At 56.0% G+C, this 20,800-nt stretch overlaps 1 protein-coding gene across 1 annotated transcript in view; it reads left to right on the top strand.

Moving 5' to 3' along the window:
* RTN4RL1 (reticulon 4 receptor like 1) overlaps positions 1 to 16,663 on the top strand; it is a 76,574-nt gene extending 59,911 nt beyond the window's left edge. The window contains exon 2 of the mRNA XM_069603082.1: positions 13,553 to 16,663. Within this exon, the coding sequence (XP_069459183.1) occupies positions 13,553 to 14,880 (1,328 nt within the window). The 3' untranslated portion in view covers positions 14,881 to 16,663. The remainder of the gene's footprint in view (positions 1 to 13,552) is intronic.
* The last annotated feature ends 4,137 nt before the right edge of the window (positions 16,664 to 20,800 follow it).

The raw sequence follows: 20,800 nt of genomic DNA, 5'->3' as shown, positions 1-20,800 counted from the left end.
AGGTAGGGCTTGGGGACACCGGGAAGCCCCGTGCCACCTGGACTAAAGCTCTCTGGATAAGGGTCAGAGGCTGTCCTGTGCTGCTGGCTGGCCAGATGAGGGTCCCTGAAGAAAGTACGGGGCTCCACCAGCAGGGAGGAGACAGCAGTTCAAGGCCTGGGACCTAAGATTCTCAGCTAAACTCGGCAGGCTATTTTTTTTCTGTATGATTTATTTATTTTATTGAAGAGTAAATGTAAGCAAATATAAGGCATAAAGAATAAGAAAGTTAGCATCCCTGAGCCCACTGCTCAGTTTAACACACAGAACACCACACATCCATTGGAAGCATTCCCTACCAAGTGTCTTCAGGAGCCAATCAAGAGAGATTCTGCAAAAGGGTCAAAAGAGAAAGGTCTGTGAGGTGAGGCCTGAAATGCCTGGTAAATTACCCTCTTCCGCACGAGGTCTCTCTTGCTGCTAAAACTTACTGTAAAATATATATTGTATATATTTGGACTTCCCAGGTGGCTCAAGTGGTATAAATAATCCGCCTGCCATTGCAGGAGATGCAGGTTCGATCCCTGAGTGGGGGAAATTCCCCTGGAGGAGGAAATGGCAACCCACTCCGGTATTCTTGCTGGGATAATCCCATGGACTTAGGAACCTGGCGGGCTACAGTCAGTAGAGTCACAAAGAGTCAGATACGAAGTAACTGAGCACGCACGATGTGTTTACTCAGAACAAGCCATCTCAGCCAACTCTAGCACCTGGTTTCCTTGCTTTGGGCTAGAATTACATCAGCGAAATCATTCATTCATGCACTCACCAGACATGCTTGGATAAGCTCCACATACCCGGCACTAGGTGAGGGTGTTTCCCCCCAACCCCAAGGAAACTTAGGGCACTGCTCCCACAAAAAGAGCAGGAACTGGGGGAGCAGGGCCAGACCACGGAGGGCTTGGGAGTCACGCTCAGCAGGAGGGACCTCACATCTGTGAGGATTCTTATTTGCAAGCAACAGACACCTGCCTTGACTAATTTAAATAAAAGGCAATTCTTTTGGAAGTATACTGAGTCCTTCACAGAATCTCCCAGAGGGCTGGGGACTCCACAGGTAGGAACAACAGCCCAAGTGAAGGCAAAGACACCTCCAGTGAGCACCTAAGGTTCTCATCACAGCCTCTGCCCCCATTGGCTCTGCCGCTGCTGCCATCCTGGCAAGCGTGGGTCCCGCTCAGCCCCCTCTGTATCCACCTCATTAACTCCCAGCTCAGAAGTCTGGGGTAGTCGTGTCGAGGGGCAGAGCCCCGACCCAGGGTCGTGGCGGAGCTGCAAGGGAGGCTGGGAAAGTGAGGGCTGGACCTTTTCAGCTTCCACGGGGAAGGAAAGGCTCATCTACCTCAACTGGAAGATCTGCCAAGTACAGGAAGAGGGTTTAGCTACTGGGTGGCTGGCAAGAGTGACAGATGTCCGTAACATACTCTCCTGAAGGCATCTGGGGAAGACTTTCAGTTCATGGAAGCCTGGAACGGGATCTTTTATCCCCAGAGCCATCTTGGCATGGTGCCTGGTCAGAGGAAAGTAGGGGAGTAAATATTTGCTGAGCTAATGCACTGTGAGGGCTTCCAGGTGGCGCTAGTCGTAAAGAACCCACCTGCCAATCCAGGAGACATAAGAGACGCAGGTTCCATCCTTGGGTCTGGAGTAGAAAGTGGCAACCCACTCCAGTATGCTTGCCTGGAAAACTGCATGGACAGAGGAGCCTTGTGGGCTACAGTCCATGGGGCTGCAAAGAATCAGACACGACTGAGCACACACACGTGCACACACACAGGGCAATGTCAGCAGGGGAGTGACCTGAGCAGGTTTCATGGGAGGGGCCAGACAGCCCCACCTGTCCAGTGAAAGGTAAGGAGAGCTTGGGCAGAGCCTGGGGCAGTGGCCGTGGAAGCCTGGGTTTACAGGCACGTTGTCTCCTTGTCCCCACAGACCTTGTGTGTGACCAGGGTGGCTTGATTTCTCACCAGAGGGCCTGTTTCATTCTGTTTTCTTCCTCCTCAAACTCCCTCCCGCTTCCCTCTCTCCGCTCTCAGCTGATGACCCCACTTACTTCCAGGAGAATATAGGAGCCCTCAGAAGCTAACACATCCTCCTCTCTTCAGGAGGAACACCTGAGCCACTTTGGACCTCTGGATCTTGGTCTCTTTGGTCCTCTCACTCCTAAGGCATCAGTTTCTCTCTCCCTCTCCTCCTGGATCACCCCCAGGAACATGCAAACTGACTCTAGTGTCTTTCCTTCCATCTTAGGAAACAAACAACACCCCTTCAGGTCCTACCCAGACTCTCTGCTCCCTTTGCAGCCAAGCTTCCCTAGTGAATGGCCTCTGGATGCTCCCAGCTGCTGATCCCGGAGTCCCTTGGGAGCCTTTGTCCCTCTCCTACCGATGACAGGCTGGGCCCTCTGAAGGACCTTGCCCAGTGAAGCGTGAACCGAAGTGACATGCACCCCTGGAAACGAAAGCCTCAAGTGCCAGTCCTCTGTCCCCTCTGCCAGGAGACCAGCAGTGTCCTGGGTGGAGGGTGAGCTCTCCCCTGCGTCCCTGAGCAGAGCGGCAGCTGCCCTGCCTGAGTGAGAAGCCAGTCTTTGTTGTTGTGGCCGTGGAGATTCTGGGTCCCTTGTCACATCAGCGTGCCCCAGCCTGTGCTGTCTGATACAGTGCTGTCTCCCCTCCTCAGCTCCCATTCACTCTTCATCCCACTCCCACGTGCCTTCTGCCCCCTCCTTCCTACCAGCAGTGAACGTTCCAGCATCACCTTCCTACCAGCAGCGAACTTCCAGCATCACCCATTACCTCCACGTTGTCAAATACACTCTCCAGTCCTCACAGAAACTCTCAGCCACTCTCATCACGACTGATTCCTCCTTCCTTCTCGAAACACTCTTGGCTTTGGTCATGCCACACCTTCCGGGCTTTCCTCTGACCTCCTCGCCCATTCCTTCTCCTTTACACACCTTCTGCTGTGTTGCCAGAGTCCTCAATCCTTTATCTTCTTGCAGTCTCTCTCTCTCTCTTTTTTTTTTTGGCTGTGCCATGCATCATGTGGAACTTCCCTGACCAGGGATTGAACCCACACCCTTTGCGTTGGAAGTGCAGCATCTTAACCACTGGACCGCCAGGGAAGTCTTGACTCTAACTTCTCTCTTGACTCTCAGAGGTGACCTCATCCATTCCCATGGATGGAAATACCATCTCTATGCCGATGCCTCCCAGGTGTGCTTCTCGCCGCTGGGCTTCAGCTTTGAACAACCAGCTTCCAGCTAACCATCTCTATAAGATTTATGACTTTGTTCATCCTAAGCGGAGCTCCTCGCGGCCCCGAAGCCTGTTTTCCTAGGCTCCTCCCGTCTTGCTGTGCTCTTACCCTCTGCAGCCTCCTGTCTCCCTCACAGCAGTCCATCCATATGTCCTGTCAGCTCTGCACCCCGGATGTTTCTCAGCCTGTCCACTGCTGTCTGTCTCCATGGCCTCTACCCCTTCTGAATCCTCCATGTCTCTCGTGGATGACAGCCGTAGGCCTCCCTGCCTCCCTTCTTGCTCCCACAAATCCATGCTCCCCCCAAATCTGATCAGGTTGCTAGTACTTCAGTTTCCTGCCAGAAACAGAATCAGATCCAAACTCTGTTTATTTATGGCTGTGCGGGGTCTTCACTGCTGTGTGCCGGCTTCCTCTAGCTGTGACAAGCTGGGCCTGCTCTTCAGTGTGGGGCACCGGCCTCTCATTGCAGTGGCTTCTCTTGTTTCGGAACGTGGCTGTAGGCACACAGGCTTCAGTAGTTGCAGCACACAGGTTCCGTAGTTGTGGAGCAGAGGCTCTAGGTTACGCCGGCTTCACAGCAGCTCCCAGGCCCTACAGCACAGGCTCAATAGCTGTGGCACACGGACTCAGTTGCTTCGCAGCCTATGGGATCTTCCCCCACCAGGGATTGAACCCATGTCCCTTGCATTGGCAGGTGGATTCTTATCCACAGTGCCACCAGGGAAGTCCCAGAACTAAACTCTTGACTGAGCCTTTTAAAGCCTTTTTTGACCCCATCACGTGTCCCTCTCATCCACACCAAGTTCAGTTCTGCCCCAGGACCTATGCACCTGTAGTTCCCACTGCCTGGAAAGCTGTTCTTCAGCTCCTTCTTAACATTAGGTGTCACCCACTGCTCAGAGAGGCCATTCATTCATTCAGCTGTCTTAAACCGTCTTCCTGTGCCCCCAGTGCCCAGCAATCTGTTTGGGCATCTCTGGTTGTTTACATCATCTCCCCCTAGACTGTAAGCTTCATGAGGGAAGGAGCCACGACTCTTACTGGTAGCACCAAGCGCGGAGCTGTTCCTCACATGAATGAAAGAACTGGAAGCTAGATTCAGGATGGGGTGATCGATAAACAGGACGTGAGTTCTGAAGGCTTTTCGTAAACAGAAAGGAAGGAGTGGCTGCTCCAGGGACTCAGAATGAGGGGCCCGGGTGGAGAGCTCTGCTCCTGCTTCTCAAAGGCTGGGTTCCATCTTCTGTTTTCGTTCAGGGATTGGTAGAGCACTCCCCCAACTCCCCTCTCTCACACGCCCTCAGGAGCCCCCTAGGAAGGCATCTGAATGGACACTTGCCCCTCAGGACTGTCCCACCCCTGCAGAGGTTCCCAGCCCCAGTAATCACACCACGTGGGTGTCAGGGGGCCTGTCCGGTTCCAGGTGGGCCTACAGTTTTCTGGGGTTTGTGGGGACAGACAGTTGGTTCCAGATGGAGCAGAGAGGGCCCAGAACCTCTCCCTGGGAGGGCTGGCTTTCAGAAGCCTTTGTCCCCAGCCTTAGAGTCCTGGTGGCCACAGCCCAGGTTCTGGGGCCCACAGACTGAGAAGCAAATTTGAGTAGCAGAAACAGTGGAGACAGTGTCAGACTTTATTTTTTTGGGCTCCAAAATCACTGCAGATGGTGAATGCAGCCATGAAATTAAAAGACGCTTACTCCTTGGAAGGAAAGCTATGATCAACCTAGATAGCATATTCAAAAGCAGAGACATTACTTTGCCAACAAAGGTCCGTCTAGTCAAGGCTATAGTTTTTCCAGTAGTCATGTATGGATGTGAGAGTTGGACTGTGAAGAAGGCTGAGCACCAGAGAATTGATGCTTTTGAATTGTGGTGTTGGAGAAGACTCTCGAGAGTCCCTTGGACTGCAAGGAGATCCAACCAGTCCATTCTGAAGGAGATCAACCCTGGGATTTCTTTGGAAGGAATGATGCTAAAGCTGAAGCTCCAGTACTTTGGCCACCTCATGCAAAGAGTTGACTCATTGGAAAAGACTCTGATGCTGGGAGGGATTGGGGGCAGGAGGAGAAGGGGACGACCAAGGATGAGATGGCTGGATGGCATCACGGACTCGATGGACGTGAGTCTGAGTGAATTCCGGGAGATGGTGATGGACAGGGAGGCCTGGCATGCTGCAATTCATGGGGTCCCAAAGAGTCGGACACGACTGAGCGACTGAACTGAACTGAACTGAACTGAGCACATATTATAAGCCCCAGGGCAGCTTTGCAAAGTGAAGATAGAGCTCATATGACCAGGGCTTTGTGCAGAGAGCTGGCAGTGTGTGGGGGGGATGGACTGGGAGAGAGAGCCAAGTACAAAGGTCAAGACCTGGCCCCCCCACCTGCTATGCCCTGGGGCAGCCAAGACCTGGCAGGAACTTGAGGTTAAGCCCTGACTTGGAATCTAATCCATCAGGTCCCTCTGCCAGGCCTCTGGGGTCTGGGAGTGCCAGGGTGGGTGGGGTGAAAGCCAGGGTCCACAGGGTGGGGGGTGGGGAGGCAGTGGCTTCCTCTGATGGCAGCCCTCAGCCTTGGGGATGCCCCGCCCTGCAGCCAGTCTGGGTACCAGTTCAGAGTACAGCCTCAATGAGTGCTGCCAACACCCAAGAATGCATGTGCTCCAAGTCCCCATTCTCGGACTGAGAAACTGAGGCTGTGGAGGTTTAGTGACCTGTCTGAGCTTGTCCATCTGAAACGTGCTGCCTTTGGGACTGGTCCCAGGCCCAGGCAGTTCATGGACACAGAGCTGCCTGTGCCGGCCTGCAGTGTACTTCCCCCACCTCTCCATCCCATGCAGGGACCCCCGCAGCGAGGAAGTGATAGATACGGTTAGGCAGAGGAGAGAGGAGGCTGAGTTTGCTCCAATAAGGCCTCCTGAGAGCTTGGCGGCCCAATTAGCACAGCGTTCCTGGCCAGGCCCGCTCGGGGGACTAGCTGCAGCAGATGAAAGCTGAAAGGTTATTCCAATAAGGTGCCGCCCACTTCCCAGCTGAGAGTGATCCTGGTGTGCTGGAGGGGCTTGGGGTGGGTACATAATTCAGCGTGTCAGGAGGAGAGCGGGAGCTATAGGCAAAGCCAGAGTGGGCGCTGAGATAAGACGGGAATGTCACGGGCGGGTGTGCCTCTCCTCGGAAGAGGCCGGCCCCCTCCCTGGGGTGGAGTTCAGGAACACTCAGGATGAAAGGGCTGGGTGCCCAGCCCCCTCGATGGTCTCCAGAGATAAAGGTTGCTGAAATATGCACATGCGGGCATGCAGGTATGTGCACACGGCCATGTCCACACACATAGACAGACAGACGTGTAGATGTGCAGAGACACACGAACACGCACACACACACAGGCTCTGTCTAGGCCTTAAGCTGCAGCCACAGGGTCTGAGGTGCGGGCCTGGAGAACAAGTGTGCCTCATGCCTGCCTGTTTACTCGCTCCTCATCCTGTGGCCAGAAGTATTTTTTGGGGGGCCACGGCACTCCTGGCCCCCAGATAGTTTGATTGACATTTGTTTGGGACTTTCAGGCATTAGCACTAAAAGTCCTGCATGCTGGGAAACTCCTGAGTCCCAGACAAACCTGTGCTGGTCACGCTGCCCCAGGCCCCAGGCAGGCCCGGCGCGTCCCCTCCCTCCCCAGTCCTCCTGGGTCACCTCTGTGCTGGGCCCTTGAAAGAGAGCCACAGTGGAGTCTCTGCTCACCCTGGAGGCCTGTGTACTAATCAAGACCATTGTGTTTACTGAGCACCTACTAGGGCTTCCCCGGTGGCTCAGAGGGTAAAGCGTCTGCCTGCACTGCGGGAGACCTGGGTTCGATCCCTGGGTCAGGAAGATCCCCTGGAGAAGGAAATGGCAACCCACTCTAGTATTCTTGCCTGGAGAATCCCATGGACAGAGGAGCCTGATGGGCTACAGTCCATAGGGTCGCAAAGAGTCGGACATCACTGAGGACTTCACTATGAGCCAGGCTCTGGGCCTAGGGTTTTCTTCCTGAGTACCTACTGTGTGTCAGGCACTGTTCTAGGCCCTGAGGGCACAGCAGGGAACACTAGACAAGATTACTCCTCATGGAACTGCCCCTCCAGTGAGGGAAGACAGAAAATAACATCAATTAAAAAGTGATGGGAATTTATTAGGAAAGAAGAAATGTTATGCGGAAAAGTAAAACAGGGAAGGGGTCATTTAAAATAGGCTATGGTGGGGGTGGGGGCGGAATTCCCAGGCGGTCCAGTGGTTAGGACTCTGTGCTCCCACTGCCGAGGGCCTGGGTTTCATCCCTGTTGGGGAACTAAGATCCCACAAGCTGGTGGTGTGGCCAAAAAACATAAATGGATTGAAAGTGTTAGTCACTCAGCTGTGTCCAACTCTTTGCCACCCCATGGACTGTAGCCCACCAGACTCCTCTGTCCATGGGATTCTCCAGGCAAGAATACTGGAGTGGGTTGCCAGGCCCTTCTCCAAGGAATCTTCCCATCCAGGTCTCCTGCATTGCAGGCAGATTCTTTACTGTCTGAGCGACCAGGAAAGCCCCTAAATAAATAAACAAATATTTTCAAAGGCTGCTGGGGAAGGCCTCCCTGAGCAGGTGACAAGGGGAGGGGCTTGAACGGAGAGGTGAGGGCAGGAGCCCTGCAGGTGTCCTGGGGCGAGCTTCCAGCAGAGGGGACGGCGCATGCAGAAGGCTGGAGGCACGATGCACCGGGCACGGAAAGGACAAGAGGAGGGAAACCCAGCTCCGCCCCAGCTGGCTTCTTTGTCTCCAGAAGTGACCTGGGCTTGGGTGTGGCACAGAGGGGCAGTGCCGCGTGGCTGGAGGCGCCAGTCACTCTGTGAACACAGCCGGCTTGGCCTGAGGCCGTTATTGGCGGCAGAGCCATCCCGTTAGCATCGATTGGCTTGGAGAGGAGCGCCAGGCCAGGCTGGGGCAGCAGGGGGACCAGGAGCCGAGCCCCATGCAGGGGGAGCAGGTTGCAGAGGCAGGAGGTCTGACCACATGGCTGACTGGTCTCGAAGTCTCCAGAGCCCCGTGGAGCTGCCTGGTGGCTCCGGGGGCTATCAGCCCACCGGGCTGGCACCCTACGTGGGTGTGGGGAGGGGCAGGCACCAGACTCAGGCCAGAGTGAGGCCCGAGACCTTGGGACCGGGGAGGGCGGACCAGTCCTCAGACAAGGATGCCCCCACTGTCCTGCTCGCCAGCCACGTGGCCTTGGCCGGCCCCTCCCCTCTGTGCCTCCCACCTGTGGGGTAGCAGGGGGATGCCATGTAAGGAACCTGCCGCTCGGTTCTGGTACAGGCTTGGGTCCCGTTTGGTTAGCTCCCTTCCTGTTTCTGGGGCAGGGAAGCTGCAGGGCCCCTGAGAGAGGAGCAGGGGCCCTATCAGTGGTGCTGGTCCCAGTGGGGAGCTCTCTGGCCTCCCCAGCCCTGGAAAGCCCTCACCCAGCTTAAGCCATAGTTACAGCCTCTTAAGGAGTTTAAGCTGCTGCTGCTGCTAAGTCACTTCAGTCATGTCCGACTCTGTGCGACCCCATAGACGGCAGCCCACCAGGCTCCCCTGTCCCTGGGATTCTCCAGGCAAGAACACTGGAGTGGGTTGCCATTTCCTTCTCCAATGCATGAAAGTGAAAAGTGAAAGTGAAGTCGCTCAGTCGTGTCCAACTCCTAGCGACCCCATGGACTGCAGCCCACCAGGCTCCTCCATCCATGGGATTTTCCAGGCAAGAGTACTGGAGTGGGGTGCCATCGCCTTCTCTGGCGAGTTCAAGCTGCTTAGAGGCTAAGAGAAGGGTGGAGGTAAGACAGGGCTTGCTGCCTACTTCCCCACCTCAGTACCTTGGCACGTGCTGCCCTCTGCCTGGAATGCCCTTTCCACCCAGCCCACGAGGTCCAGCCCCTATGGAACTTTTCATAGGCACAGCTTGTGAATGGGCTGCTGAGTCTGGGTGAGGCACCTGCCCAAGCCCAGGCTACTCACCCAGGCTACTCATAGGTCCCTGCTCAGCAGGTGAGGGATTTGGGGATTTGAGGCAAAGAGGACATGAAGACTGGCTTCTCAGGTGGCACAGTGGTAAAGAACCCACCTGCCAATGCAGGAGATGCAAGAGATGTGGGTTCGATCCCTGGGTCAGGAAGATCCCCTGGAGGAGACAATGGCAACCTACTCCGATATTCTTGCCTGGAAAATTCTATGGACAAAGGAGCCTGGTGGGCTACAGTCCATGGGGCCGCAAAAAGACACGACTGAGCACGCACTCACACACACACACACACACACACACACACACATAGGACATGAAGATAGTGATGGCTCTCCTTTTCTGCACATCCTTTGTGCTGGCAAGGAAGCAAGAAGACTTCATGGAGGAAGCGGCACAAGGCAGCAAGTGCCTTTGCCATGCACACACCAAGGCACCTACTCTGGGCCTGGCGCCTGCTGGACAGTCTGGCATTGAGACCCCCATCTGCTTGTGTGTGTGTGTGTGTTCAGTCACTCAGTCGTGTCTGACTCTTTGTGACCCCATGGGCTGTAGCCCACCAGGCTCCTCTGTCCATGGGATTCTCCAGGCAAGAATACTGGAGTGGGTTGCCATTTCCTTTTCCAGGGGCATCTTCCCAACCCAGGAATAGAACCTGCCTGCCAAGTTCTTCCCAGGCCCCTCCCTACCCAGGCACTCTGCATACTCCAGGACTTTGGCGGCAAGTGTTGAATGGAAGAAGGAATGAATGAGGCTGCAGATCTGTGTGTGGGAGGCCAGGAGGTCTGGGAGCAGCCGAGTAACAATCAGGTGGATGCCCCTGGAGTAGGCGGGCAGCAGGGGGAGGAAGGGGGATCAGGGGAGGAGACAGTGGAGGATGAGAGCCAGAGGAAGTCCGGAGTTTGAGTCCGCACCTTACTTTCTCCAGCCCCCTCAGGTAGAGTGACCTCCTTGCTCCCCAGGAGGGGACAAGGAAGCTGATGGGAGGAACCATAAGGCTCCTCCACGGAGACTTGTATCCATGCTAATTTGCAATCTTAAAACGCACAGCAAAGGCACCAGTGTCATTGTTAGTACATTAATCAGTAATCAGTGGGTCGAGGCTCCCATGGGCCACACAGAGCAGGCACAGGGGCACAGGAGGAGCTGTGGCGAAGCAGTGCCAGCCTCCCTGGGAAGAAATAGGCAGGGTGATGATCCATGACCAGGGCACACGCTGGCTCGGGCAGAGGAGGCGGGATAGGCTGGGAGAGTTGGTCCAGGGCCTCGGAGATGGAACCAGCTTCCAGGTTGGAGAAGCAGACTCAGTTGAGACCCACTGCAGTGCCCAGTGGGAGAGGGCAGCAGCCACTGGCCCGGGTCCCCTGGCATCTGGATGGTACCAGAGGATGGAGAGCAGCTGTAAGCATCGCCTGGGGTCCCTGCCTCCTCCTGGGTCCCTCTCAGGCTCCGGCCCTGAGTGCCACCTTTATACCCCTGCCCCCACCCACAATACCTGACCCCTCCCACCTGCCAAAATGTGTTCATAGGCCAGCCGCTAAGGCCACACCTAGATTTTTGGACTTTTGGCTCTTTTACCCAAACCGGGGTCTTTGCCCGGCTTTCCCTGTACCCCAGCACCCCCGGGGCACCTGCCTGAGGGAAGGGTGTGGCTTTTATGGAGCACCCTCAGCTTCTCTGAGGATGACTTCAGAAAACCCCCACTCAGGGCCTTTCAGAGACAGAGCCACAGTAGTAGGCAGAAGGGCTATCTGACCCACCCCAGGTCTGGGGGCAGGAAACCTCCTCCCCCACCACCCCCCACCACACAGGATAGCTCTGAGGCTCCGAGGAATGTGAGCAGAGCACTCTGTAAACTCTATAAGCTGCACAAATGTCGGTGGTATTAACACTGAGCCTGCCAGGGTTCAGCCTGCTCCCACTGTGGGCCGCGTTCCCTGCCTGACTTAAACGAAGTGCCTTGTCTTTGCAAGACTCCAGGGGGTGGGGGTGGGGGTCTTTAGTGGCCCTGTCCCCTTTAGCACAGTGAGTGCCTTGAATGTCCCTGAGCTAGGAAGGGGACCCTGGGCTCCCTCAGGGTGGCAGGGTGGAGGCGCCTCCCCAGGGCCATCTGGGCCAGGCGGAGGAGCAGAGATGAGCAAGGGGAGATGGGGTGGCAGGCTGTGTGGAAGGTGGACCTGGAATTTGCTGGGCCCTCCTCCCAGCCCTGGTGTTGGAGGCTCAAGGCAGTGGGCAGGCTCCCTGAGAGTCAGCCTGGGTTTGGGGGCCAGGCTCCTAGGGGGTCCTCCCAAGGCAGAGTCTCCTCCTGAAGGGCTGGGGGCCCCTGGCCAGACCTAGGTGGGCAGTAGTGGGTGAGAACAGACTTCATTCAGGGAGTGCTGGCGTAGCGATCCTCTCCTACTCTTGTTACACATGGGGAAACTGAGGCTGAAAAGGCCCCCCTGCCTGGGGCTGGGGCTGCAGACTATTCAATGGTGGCAATGACTGAAGCGGGGCAGGGGCCACAGAGAGCGTGGCCCAGCCCAGAATGGGAACTCACAGCTGCTCCGCCACCATCGCCACAACCGCCGAGGTCATAATTGCTCTGAAATCACAACCCAACACAATTATGCAGAAACCGAATTATGTGCGATGATTTTTATGTGTTGGAAACGTTGTTGAAGCCGGGTGATTACAGGGGGACAGGAAGCAGCTGCCACTCTCTGGGAGCCCATAACTCCCAACAGCTGGGAGCTGTCACTTATTTACGATGCCGTTTCTGGGAGGAAAGAGAGGGTGGCAGGGGTGGTGAGGTCCGCTGGAGCCCAGGAAGGCAGCTCTGGGGCAGCGGCCGGCCTGAGACTGGGAGTAGGGGCCAGCCCGAGAGTGGCCGGGAGGGCTAGTTCTCTCATTCAATATGCTCTGGGTAGAGCTGGCAGCTGGAAGAACCAGCCGAGCTGCCCTAGGCACCCAGCTCTCCCCAGAGGCCTGTGATCAGCCAAGCTGGAAGGGAAGGATCAGGAAGCCAACCCCGGCAGGGATGAGATGACGGCCTGGCCCTGCAGGGCGGGGGTCTACAGGCCTGGAGCCGGTCCCCACAACACTGGCGTGCCTGCCAGGCTGCTCGGGGCAGCTGCGACCCTGGAAAAAGGCAGGTAATGACGATCATCCATAATGAGGCTGCTGCGATAATGAGTGCGTGGCTGTTATCCGACCACAGGCTGGACACATCCAAAAATAAATTATTTTAAGGATCCATTAACGAATGCCTAATTAATGCCCAATTAGAGAGAAGCTACAGAGGAAATGCTCTGGACAATCGAGAGGCAAGGCCTGATTTGCAGTGGTAGCCTGGGATCTCCAGAGAGAGGGGGAGAGGGGGTGAGACGGGAGGGACCAGACGGTGGACCGCAGTGGGGGACAGTCTCTCTCTGGCTACTCCTAGGACCCCAGAACCATCAGTCCTGGTGCCTCCCGCAGTCCTCCTCTCTCTCTGTCCCTCTCTCTCTCACACACACACACATACACACACGTGTCCTTTGCAGAGAACAACTATTATTACTTAGGAATGAGGAAACTTAAGTCATGGGGGAATGATGCATGCTTGAGGACGTGGAAGGCACTGTAAATGAGAATCTTTCAAGATAAACTTTGGTGACATGCCTGCTCGCTTTGTTTGTTATTGGGAATAATTGAAATAAGAAGACGCTTCAGGAGCCCATGTGAGATATTTACTATGTTAGAACAGGAGCCTGCCCCACTATCTGCTCTTGCAGATAAAGGCAAGTAAGTGGCAGAGCTGGGACCCCAGGGGGACAGGACCCCCGAGGCTGGCTGCTGGGTCCATGGGAGGTGACCCCAATCCTAGCCAGGATGACAGGGCCTAAGGGGGCGGGGCTCAGAAGCTGTGGGCGGGGCTAGGGGTTTGAGGGGTGGGGCTAAAGAAGTCTGCCTGATGTAGGGGGACCGAAGCCTCTACACCAACCCACCTCACAACCCAGGCTGGAATAGAAACCCCCAGAAGAGGTGGGGCGCCAGGGCGTGGGAAGCCATCAGGAGTCAGGGGGCCATGACCCCAGTCCCCAGATCGCTGAGTGCGGCTAAGACAAGGACAGAGCCCCGGCGACTAAGGAGGCTCACATACCCGTGGAGCTCGGCTTCTCCGAGTGTCTCGGAGTGTCTCACCTCCCGGGCAGCACCCACCCCCCCCCCACCCCCCCCACCCCCCCCCCACCCCCGTGACCTGGCTGTGCTCTCTTTCTCCCCTCCAGGGTGCTGTGTGGAACTGCTGCTGCTGCTGCTGGCCGGGGAGCTGCCCCTGGGCGGCGGCTGCCCGCGGGACTGCGTGTGCTACCCCGCGCCCATGACAGTCAGCTGCCAGGCGCACAACTTCGCCGCCATCCCCGAGGGCATCCCGGAGGACAGTGAGCGCATCTTCCTGCAGAACAACCACATCACCCTCCTGCGGCAGGGCCACTTCAGCCCGGCCATGGTCACCCTGTGGATCTACTCCAACAACATCACCTTCATCGACCCCAACACCTTCCAGGGCTTCGTGCACCTGGAGGAGCTAGACCTCGGTGACAACCGGCAGCTGCGGACGCTGGCCCCCGAGACCTTCCAGGGCCTAGTGAAGCTCCACGCCCTCTACCTCTACAAGTGCGGGCTCAGCGCCCTGCCGGCCGGCATCTTTGGCGGCCTGCACAGCCTGCAGTACCTCTACCTGCAGGACAACCACATCGAGTACCTCCAGGATGACATCTTTGTGGACCTGGTCAACCTCAGCCACCTGTTTCTCCACGGCAACAAGCTGTGGAGCCTGGGCCAGGACACCTTCCGGGGCCTGGTGAATCTGGACCGGCTGCTGCTGCATGAGAACCAGCTGCAGTGGGTCCATCACAAGGCTTTCCACGACCTCCGCAGGCTGACCACCCTTTTCCTCTTCAACAACAGTCTCTCTGAGCTGCCAGGTGACTGCCTGGCACCCCTGGGGGCCCTGGAGTTCCTCCGCCTCAATGGGAACGCCTGGGACTGTGGCTGCCGGGCGCGCTCCCTGTGGGAATGGCTGCAGAGGTTCCGGGGCTCCAGCTCGGCCGTCCCCTGCGTGTCCCCCGAGCGTCTGCACGGCCAAGACCTGAAGCTGCTGAGGGCCGAGGACTTCCGGAACTGCACGGGGCCGGTGTCCCCGCACCAGATCAAGTCGCACACGCTCACCACCACCGACAGGGCCACCCGCAAAGAGCACCACCCGCCCCTCCACGGCCCTGCCAGGGACAAGGGCCACCCACATGGCCATCTGCCCGGCTCTCGGTCAGGCTCCAAGAAGCCGGGCAAGAACTGCACCAGCCATAGGAATCGCAACCAGGTCTCGAAGGCAGGCTCTGGGAAGCAGGCCCCCGAGCTGCAGGACTACGCCCCCGACTACCAGCACAAGTTCAGCTTTGACTTCATGCCCACATCACGGCCCAAGAGGAAGGGCAAGTGTGCCCGAAGGACCCCCATCCGTGCCCCCAGCGGGGTGCAGCAGGCCTCCTTGGGCACCTCCCTGAGGGCCTCGCTCCTGGCCTGGATACTGGGGCTGGTGGTCACTCTCCGCTGAGGACGCGGGGTGCCAGCACGCAGCACTGCTACATGTCCACCAAGGAACAGGATTTCTTTTCTATTTTTACAAGTGGAGGATCTGCTGGGTTTCAGGCAAAGGCTGGTAGAGGCTTCGGCTGCTGTCTGGGCCCTGGCCAGTGGATTAAAAACCCAAAGTGTACAGCCCCAAGCAGAGGGAGGTTTAGTGCATCCCACCCAGCTGTTCCCAGCCAGCCCCCTCGCCGAGCAACCACGGACAGCATCCACCCAGCAAGGCAGTTAAAGCCGCAAGGTGAATCCTTCATTAACAACAATGGGACAGTGCACCACAGGAGCTGAGCTCTGTGGAATCCTGGTCATCTGGAGATGTCTGAAGGGGCCCCGCCACCCCTGGAGGAAGCAGGACTCGGCGAACAGACGAGAGGCTGGGTCCACCAGCTATGTGGGGGCAGGTGAGCAGGTGGCATTTTGGCTCTTGCCTGAGGCCGCTTAGTCACCCTGCCCTGAATCCAACCTTGTGCCACCTTCAGTCCCTCCTTTGGGGGTAACGCCTCTCATTCCTGATGTCTCAGGCAACCCTGGCAGACCAGGCCCAGCTGCTGGGCTCCAAGAACCAATTACCAAAGGCAAGATCATCAGAGGCTGAAATTTAGAACTTCATCATGTGCAATGGGGTTCTCACAGGAGGTGCAGTTTTATAACTATGTCCACTTATATATATATATATACACACTCTCTACATATATATACACAAATGCACAGGTCCTTTCCCTACCCCCTTACCTAACTGTATGTCTTATCATGTTTATAAACTATATGGAAAACTATATCTGCGGAACTAAGGGTTGTATTGGTGATTTCTAGCAAGAAAGGAGTTCTAGGATTTTTGTCTAGAATCCCAACCTGGCAACGGTATTCCCCGTGTAACCTGGGCTTTCCCGGGCCTGGGGCCAAGGGGCAATGGGGAGGGTCAGGGAGAAGGGGATGCCACAAGGATCACTTCAGGGGACCAATATTCTTAGCTATTTAGAGCATCACCATGTTTTTATATGCAACACAAGACCGTCTGCTTCCCCAGAGCACCCGATCTCTCCCAGTACAGCAGCTGTTGGCATCAGGGTGAGAAGCTAGAAGCAGCTTGTTGAACATCAGGGAGCCAGGCTCTGGGAAGGGGCTGGAAGGAGAAGGAGCAGGAAGGCGATTTGGATTTCTTAGGCAGGCAGGCGAGGCAGCATCCACAGTGTTAGTCCAACAGGCTGGGCAGTGTTGTTAGCCTAGGACTTTGCCAGCAACAGTCTGGACCGGCCAGGGAGACTCTGGGCATGAGCCCAGGCCTCCAGCGTGGCTCAGCTGCTGAATTTTTCCTTGAGGCTCTTTGGTGGGTGTCCCAGCAAGGGTCCTGGGTAGGGTGGAAGGAGGGTGGCATCAGGCGGCCTTAGCAGAAGGAGAACAAAGAGGGCATTTCAAGAACCATCTCAGGCACTTTTGCATTAAGGAGGCCCCATCCCTCCTGGACCCTTTGAAGATGCCCTGGGGACAGGGAGAGTTCAGGGGGGTGGCCAGACTCAGGGGTCAGAAGATGGGGACATGCAGGGAAGGGAGCAGGAAAGCCCAGAGACAGGGGAGAGGGGCTCAAGTCAAGGTCAGCCATGCTGCTGGCTGGGGTCCGAGCGGGCACAATTGTTTTTGGCTTTGCACAAACCCGAATTCCCCACCAGAGAGGCTGTGTGTCAGGTGCAAGAAACATTGAATCCAATTAAGAGAGAAAAATAATAATAATAAAAAAATTCTCTTGGAAAGAACATTGTTTCTCAATTCCTAACCCGGCATTCCTAAAGGAGTGGCAGATCCCAGGCTTTTGTGGGGGTGGGCGAGCCTGGCTAGGCTCAGCTCTGAAAACACAAGCACGTTTGTCGGTGGGAGGAGCTGTTTGAAGCAAGGGCACACTGACTCACTGGGACACGTGTGCCTGCACGCGCACACACACACACACGCACACACACACGCGTGCACACGTTCTCGGTTCTTTGCTCACTGACACAGGACGTGACTTACTTCCCATGCTCTGGCTGCACTGGCTGTCCCCAGAGCAGGCTGGCCCTGGATCACTCCTGGCCTGTTCCTAAGAGCTTCACCCACAGCAGCTGAGCTGTCGACTCTTAAGTGGGCTCCAGGGGCTAGTTGGAAGGGAACTGCCAGTTCCCAGGACCCAGAGGGTGTTCCAGGAAGCCAGAGACTGCCCTATGGAGAGGGGGATGTATGTGGGGTCTGGAGGCTGCACCCACCTCCCTGGCTTTGAAGGAAGGAGCGAGTTCCCGCAAATAGAAGAAAGAGGCTGTGTTTCCAGGCCTGGACAAATCCTCCTAATTACAGGGCTGGAAATGTGCCCTAAAGGGAGTCTGGTGGCGGCAGAACAAATTATCTGCGTTTGCTCCCAGTGGTCTGCCTGCTCTTACCCAGGCCGGTGCCAGGGCCTAGCTGTCCCCTTTAGAACCTGAGGATGCTGTTATGTTGTTGATTTCATTTCCAACTTTAGACAGCACAGCCCTCGGCGGGAAAATCAAGGGTCCAAGCACTTTATTAAATTTTTTTTTTTAAGACTTTGTAAGTCCTGTAATATGGGAGTGAAATGTCAGGACAAGAAATGCTAATGTTTTATAAATGATCCTCTTCTGTCAAGCAGAGCGCAGTCTCTGGCTGCCGACTGTTATTAGAGCCGAGGCAGAGGGGCCCAGGATGCCAGGTGTGCTTCAGCAGCTTGCTCCTCGAAGAGTAGAGGGAAGAAAAGCAGCTCTGTGGCGGATGACATCACTTGTCATTCAGTGGCTCATACGCTACGCAGGCACAGTGACACCATTGTGCAGAGCATTGGAGCAAGCTGACAAGTTGGGAGCTAAGCCAAGGCCCCTCAATTCACCAGACCCGGCATCTCTTCTGGGTGGTTCAGGGCAGGGAGGGGTGGGTTCCTGCCTGGAAAGCTCCATCCTCCTCCCAGAGGCTAGGGCCATCCCCCACCCCTTTGTTCCTGGCAGGGCCAGCCCCTCTGCCATCTTCGCTCATTGCTGTCCCCAGGCCCCAGGAGGGAGCCATCTGCTCACTCGCCACCAGTGGTCTCAGCGTTTCTCTTCACAAGTTCCTCCCCAGACCGCAGAGCTTGGCCAGCTCCCTACCCTTCATTCAGCAAGCTTTAAACAAGGATCTACTTACGCCAACTATTGGCCCAGGCTCGGGGGACCTAAAAGTGTGAAGACGTGGCTCTGCCAAAAGGACCCTCAGAGCCTAGATGTGGAAAGAAGTATGGGATGGGTGAAACCAGAGTGGGACCGGTGTCTCTGTAAGTGCACCCCATTACCACCATGAGAAACTCAGGCAGGGTGAGGGCTGTCAGGGAGGGCTTCCAGGAGGAGGTGACACTCAGATGGCTCTCAGAGGATGAGGAGGCAGCCAGAGGAGTGTGGGGAGTACTCCAGGCAGAGAGCTTGAGGCACGTAATAGCACCACGTTTGGGCTATCTGCAACCAACTGTGAGTTGAAGACTGGGAATGCTGTTTGGGGAGGTGTGGGAGGTGAGCCTGGCAAGGGAAAGGCCCAGAGATCCTACTTGGGGAACTTGGATTCTACTCCAAAAGTGGAGGTGTGAGCCCCCTACCTTGGGGTTCTCGTCCCTGCTCCAGACCCCCAGCACCTTTGCAAGCACATGGCCCACACCCGTGGCACACTTGCCAATGTTCCTCAACAGTGGATTTCATCATCGAAACCTTGCCTCTTCTGCTCAGCCAGATCCTCCCCTCGTGCCAGCAGGCTGGAGCGCTCCCTGGAAGTGTGCCTGGGCCAGAGTCCCATTCCCAGACACCTGCTGCTTCCAAGCTCGGAAATACCCCAGAGCTGTTTTATCTTCCAGACTCCCTCCTTCCCCATCCGCGAAGGGCTCACCCCTCAGCCCCTCTCCGCACTTCCACAGGGCTGCCCAGACACCTCCGCATGTGCTGGCTCCAGCAGACCATCAGTGATCCCCAGAACTCCCCCCAGACTGCACCTCCCTTTTTGCCTCTCCTGCTGGGGCTGTTCATTACCAGGGAGCCAAGAATCCCCATTTAGCAAATGTTTACTTGTCACCTAACTAATCACTCAGCACTCTGCCACTATGGCAAATGGGGGGTTCCAGAAGGCCTGTTGGCAGGTTTGAGGGGGCTGGGAGGAGCCAGGAAGGCTTCTTGGAGGACAAGCTGCAGCATCTGGGGTCAGAGAGAACAGGTTTGCTCTGGGAGTGGGGCTCCCTGAAGTTGGCTGGGAGCCTCAGGGATTTGGTGGCTCCCAGCAAACCTGCCCTTGAGTTTCCACCACTCAGACTGTCCCCACCAGCCCCTGGGTGGACCCAACTCTGGGACCCAGCTCCTCAGGGGCCTTTTCCACTCTGACCTGGAAGATGTCAGCCTTGCTTTGTGTATCTTCTTTGCTGGATCTGCAGCGAGTATACCTTTTGATGGGGTCCCTCTCAATATCTAATGTTCAGCCTCTTGAAGCAACTGTGGTCGCATTACAGCTCACCTCCTCCCAGCCTGGTTTTCTGGTCTAAGTAGGAGTTTAGCCCATCAGCTATTACTCCCATCCCATGTTACCAATTCCCCACCATCAGCTTGTAATGGGCCAATTTTCTTTTACCTTCTGTCTACTTGGGAAATATCTCAAGAACCTTTGTGCATTAAAATATCCTTTTCAACTCTCTACTCGATATCTCTTTCTGCTCCTCTAATTGTCCCTTTTAACTCACTGTGCTTTCAGTATAAATCTCCCCGTCTCCCCTCTTTGCAGGCTGTTAATAAATACAAGCTCTAAAAAAGTATACATAAACATCTACTGTTCGCTAAATAACTCACTGCTGCTGCTAAGTCACTTCAGTCATGTCCGACTCTGTGTGACCCCATAGGCGGCAGCCCACCAGGCTCCCCTGTCCCTGGGATTCTCCAGGCAAGAACACTGGAGTGGGTTGCCATTTCCCTCTCCAATGCGTGAAAGTGAAAAGTGAAAGTGAAGTCTCTCAGTCGTATCCGACTTATAGCGACCCCATGGACTGCCCCCTACCAGGCTCCTCTGTCCATGGGATTTTCCAGGCAAAATACTGGAGTGGGGTGCCATTGCCCAAAAAGCCAGGAAGAAAGGGAAACTCAGCGTGAGATATGCCTACCTGTGCTGTCTCTCTCAGTCTGTCTCTTTTAAGAGGGCCCCTAGAGTCAGGGTGGGTTGTGGTCTTAAAATGTCCACTGGGCGAGGCAGCAGAGGATGCCCCGAGGGAGAGTGAGCGCAGGATAACTGTGAGTCCGTGTTGACATGCTTCAAAAGCAATGCAGGAGGGGTGAGAACAAAGGGGACCCTTGTGTGGGTAGCAGTGGCTAATTTAAGTGGTATTTCAGTGAGCCGGCCCACAAGGCCCCTTACCTCCAAAAGAAGTGGGTCAGCCTCCTCCAAAGTACGCCACCCTCCTGCACGGATGTGGCCTGCCCTGCGTCTCTCTGCTTTCAGCTCTTATTTCTCATTACAGCTCTTCGTTTCTAAGCACCAGGAGGGTGGGGAAGGCTGTGCCTTTTGTGTCACGGATTCCTGTGTGGCAGCGCGCACATTAATGGCATGTCTGAACAGCAGAATTTGACACTGCTGCTGCAGAGCGGGCTTGGGTCACAGTGCGGTCCAGATTGGTTGAGGCTCCACCCCACCCCCACCTCCTCCTTCACCCAGGCATTTTGGGGAGCCCCTGCCAACCACAGTTTCCACAGCTCCCTCTCAGAAAATAGAGGAAGCGAGAGATGTATTAAACTCTTCAATCTCTGTAAGTACCATTTCCCAGGAGACAGACTCTAAGGAAGAAGGAAACACAAGAGCTCAGGACCTAGACAGGTGGGAGGCCTCCGAGGCAAGAGGCTCCGGATCACCCAACCCCCCAG

The sequence above is a fragment of the Ovis canadensis genome, chromosome 11 (genome assembly GCF_042477335.2).
Source record: "Ovis canadensis isolate MfBH-ARS-UI-01 breed Bighorn chromosome 11, ARS-UI_OviCan_v2, whole genome shotgun sequence".
Taxonomy (NCBI): domain Eukaryota; kingdom Metazoa; phylum Chordata; class Mammalia; order Artiodactyla; family Bovidae; genus Ovis; species Ovis canadensis.
This window is presented reverse-complemented; position numbering and strand designations above follow the sequence as displayed.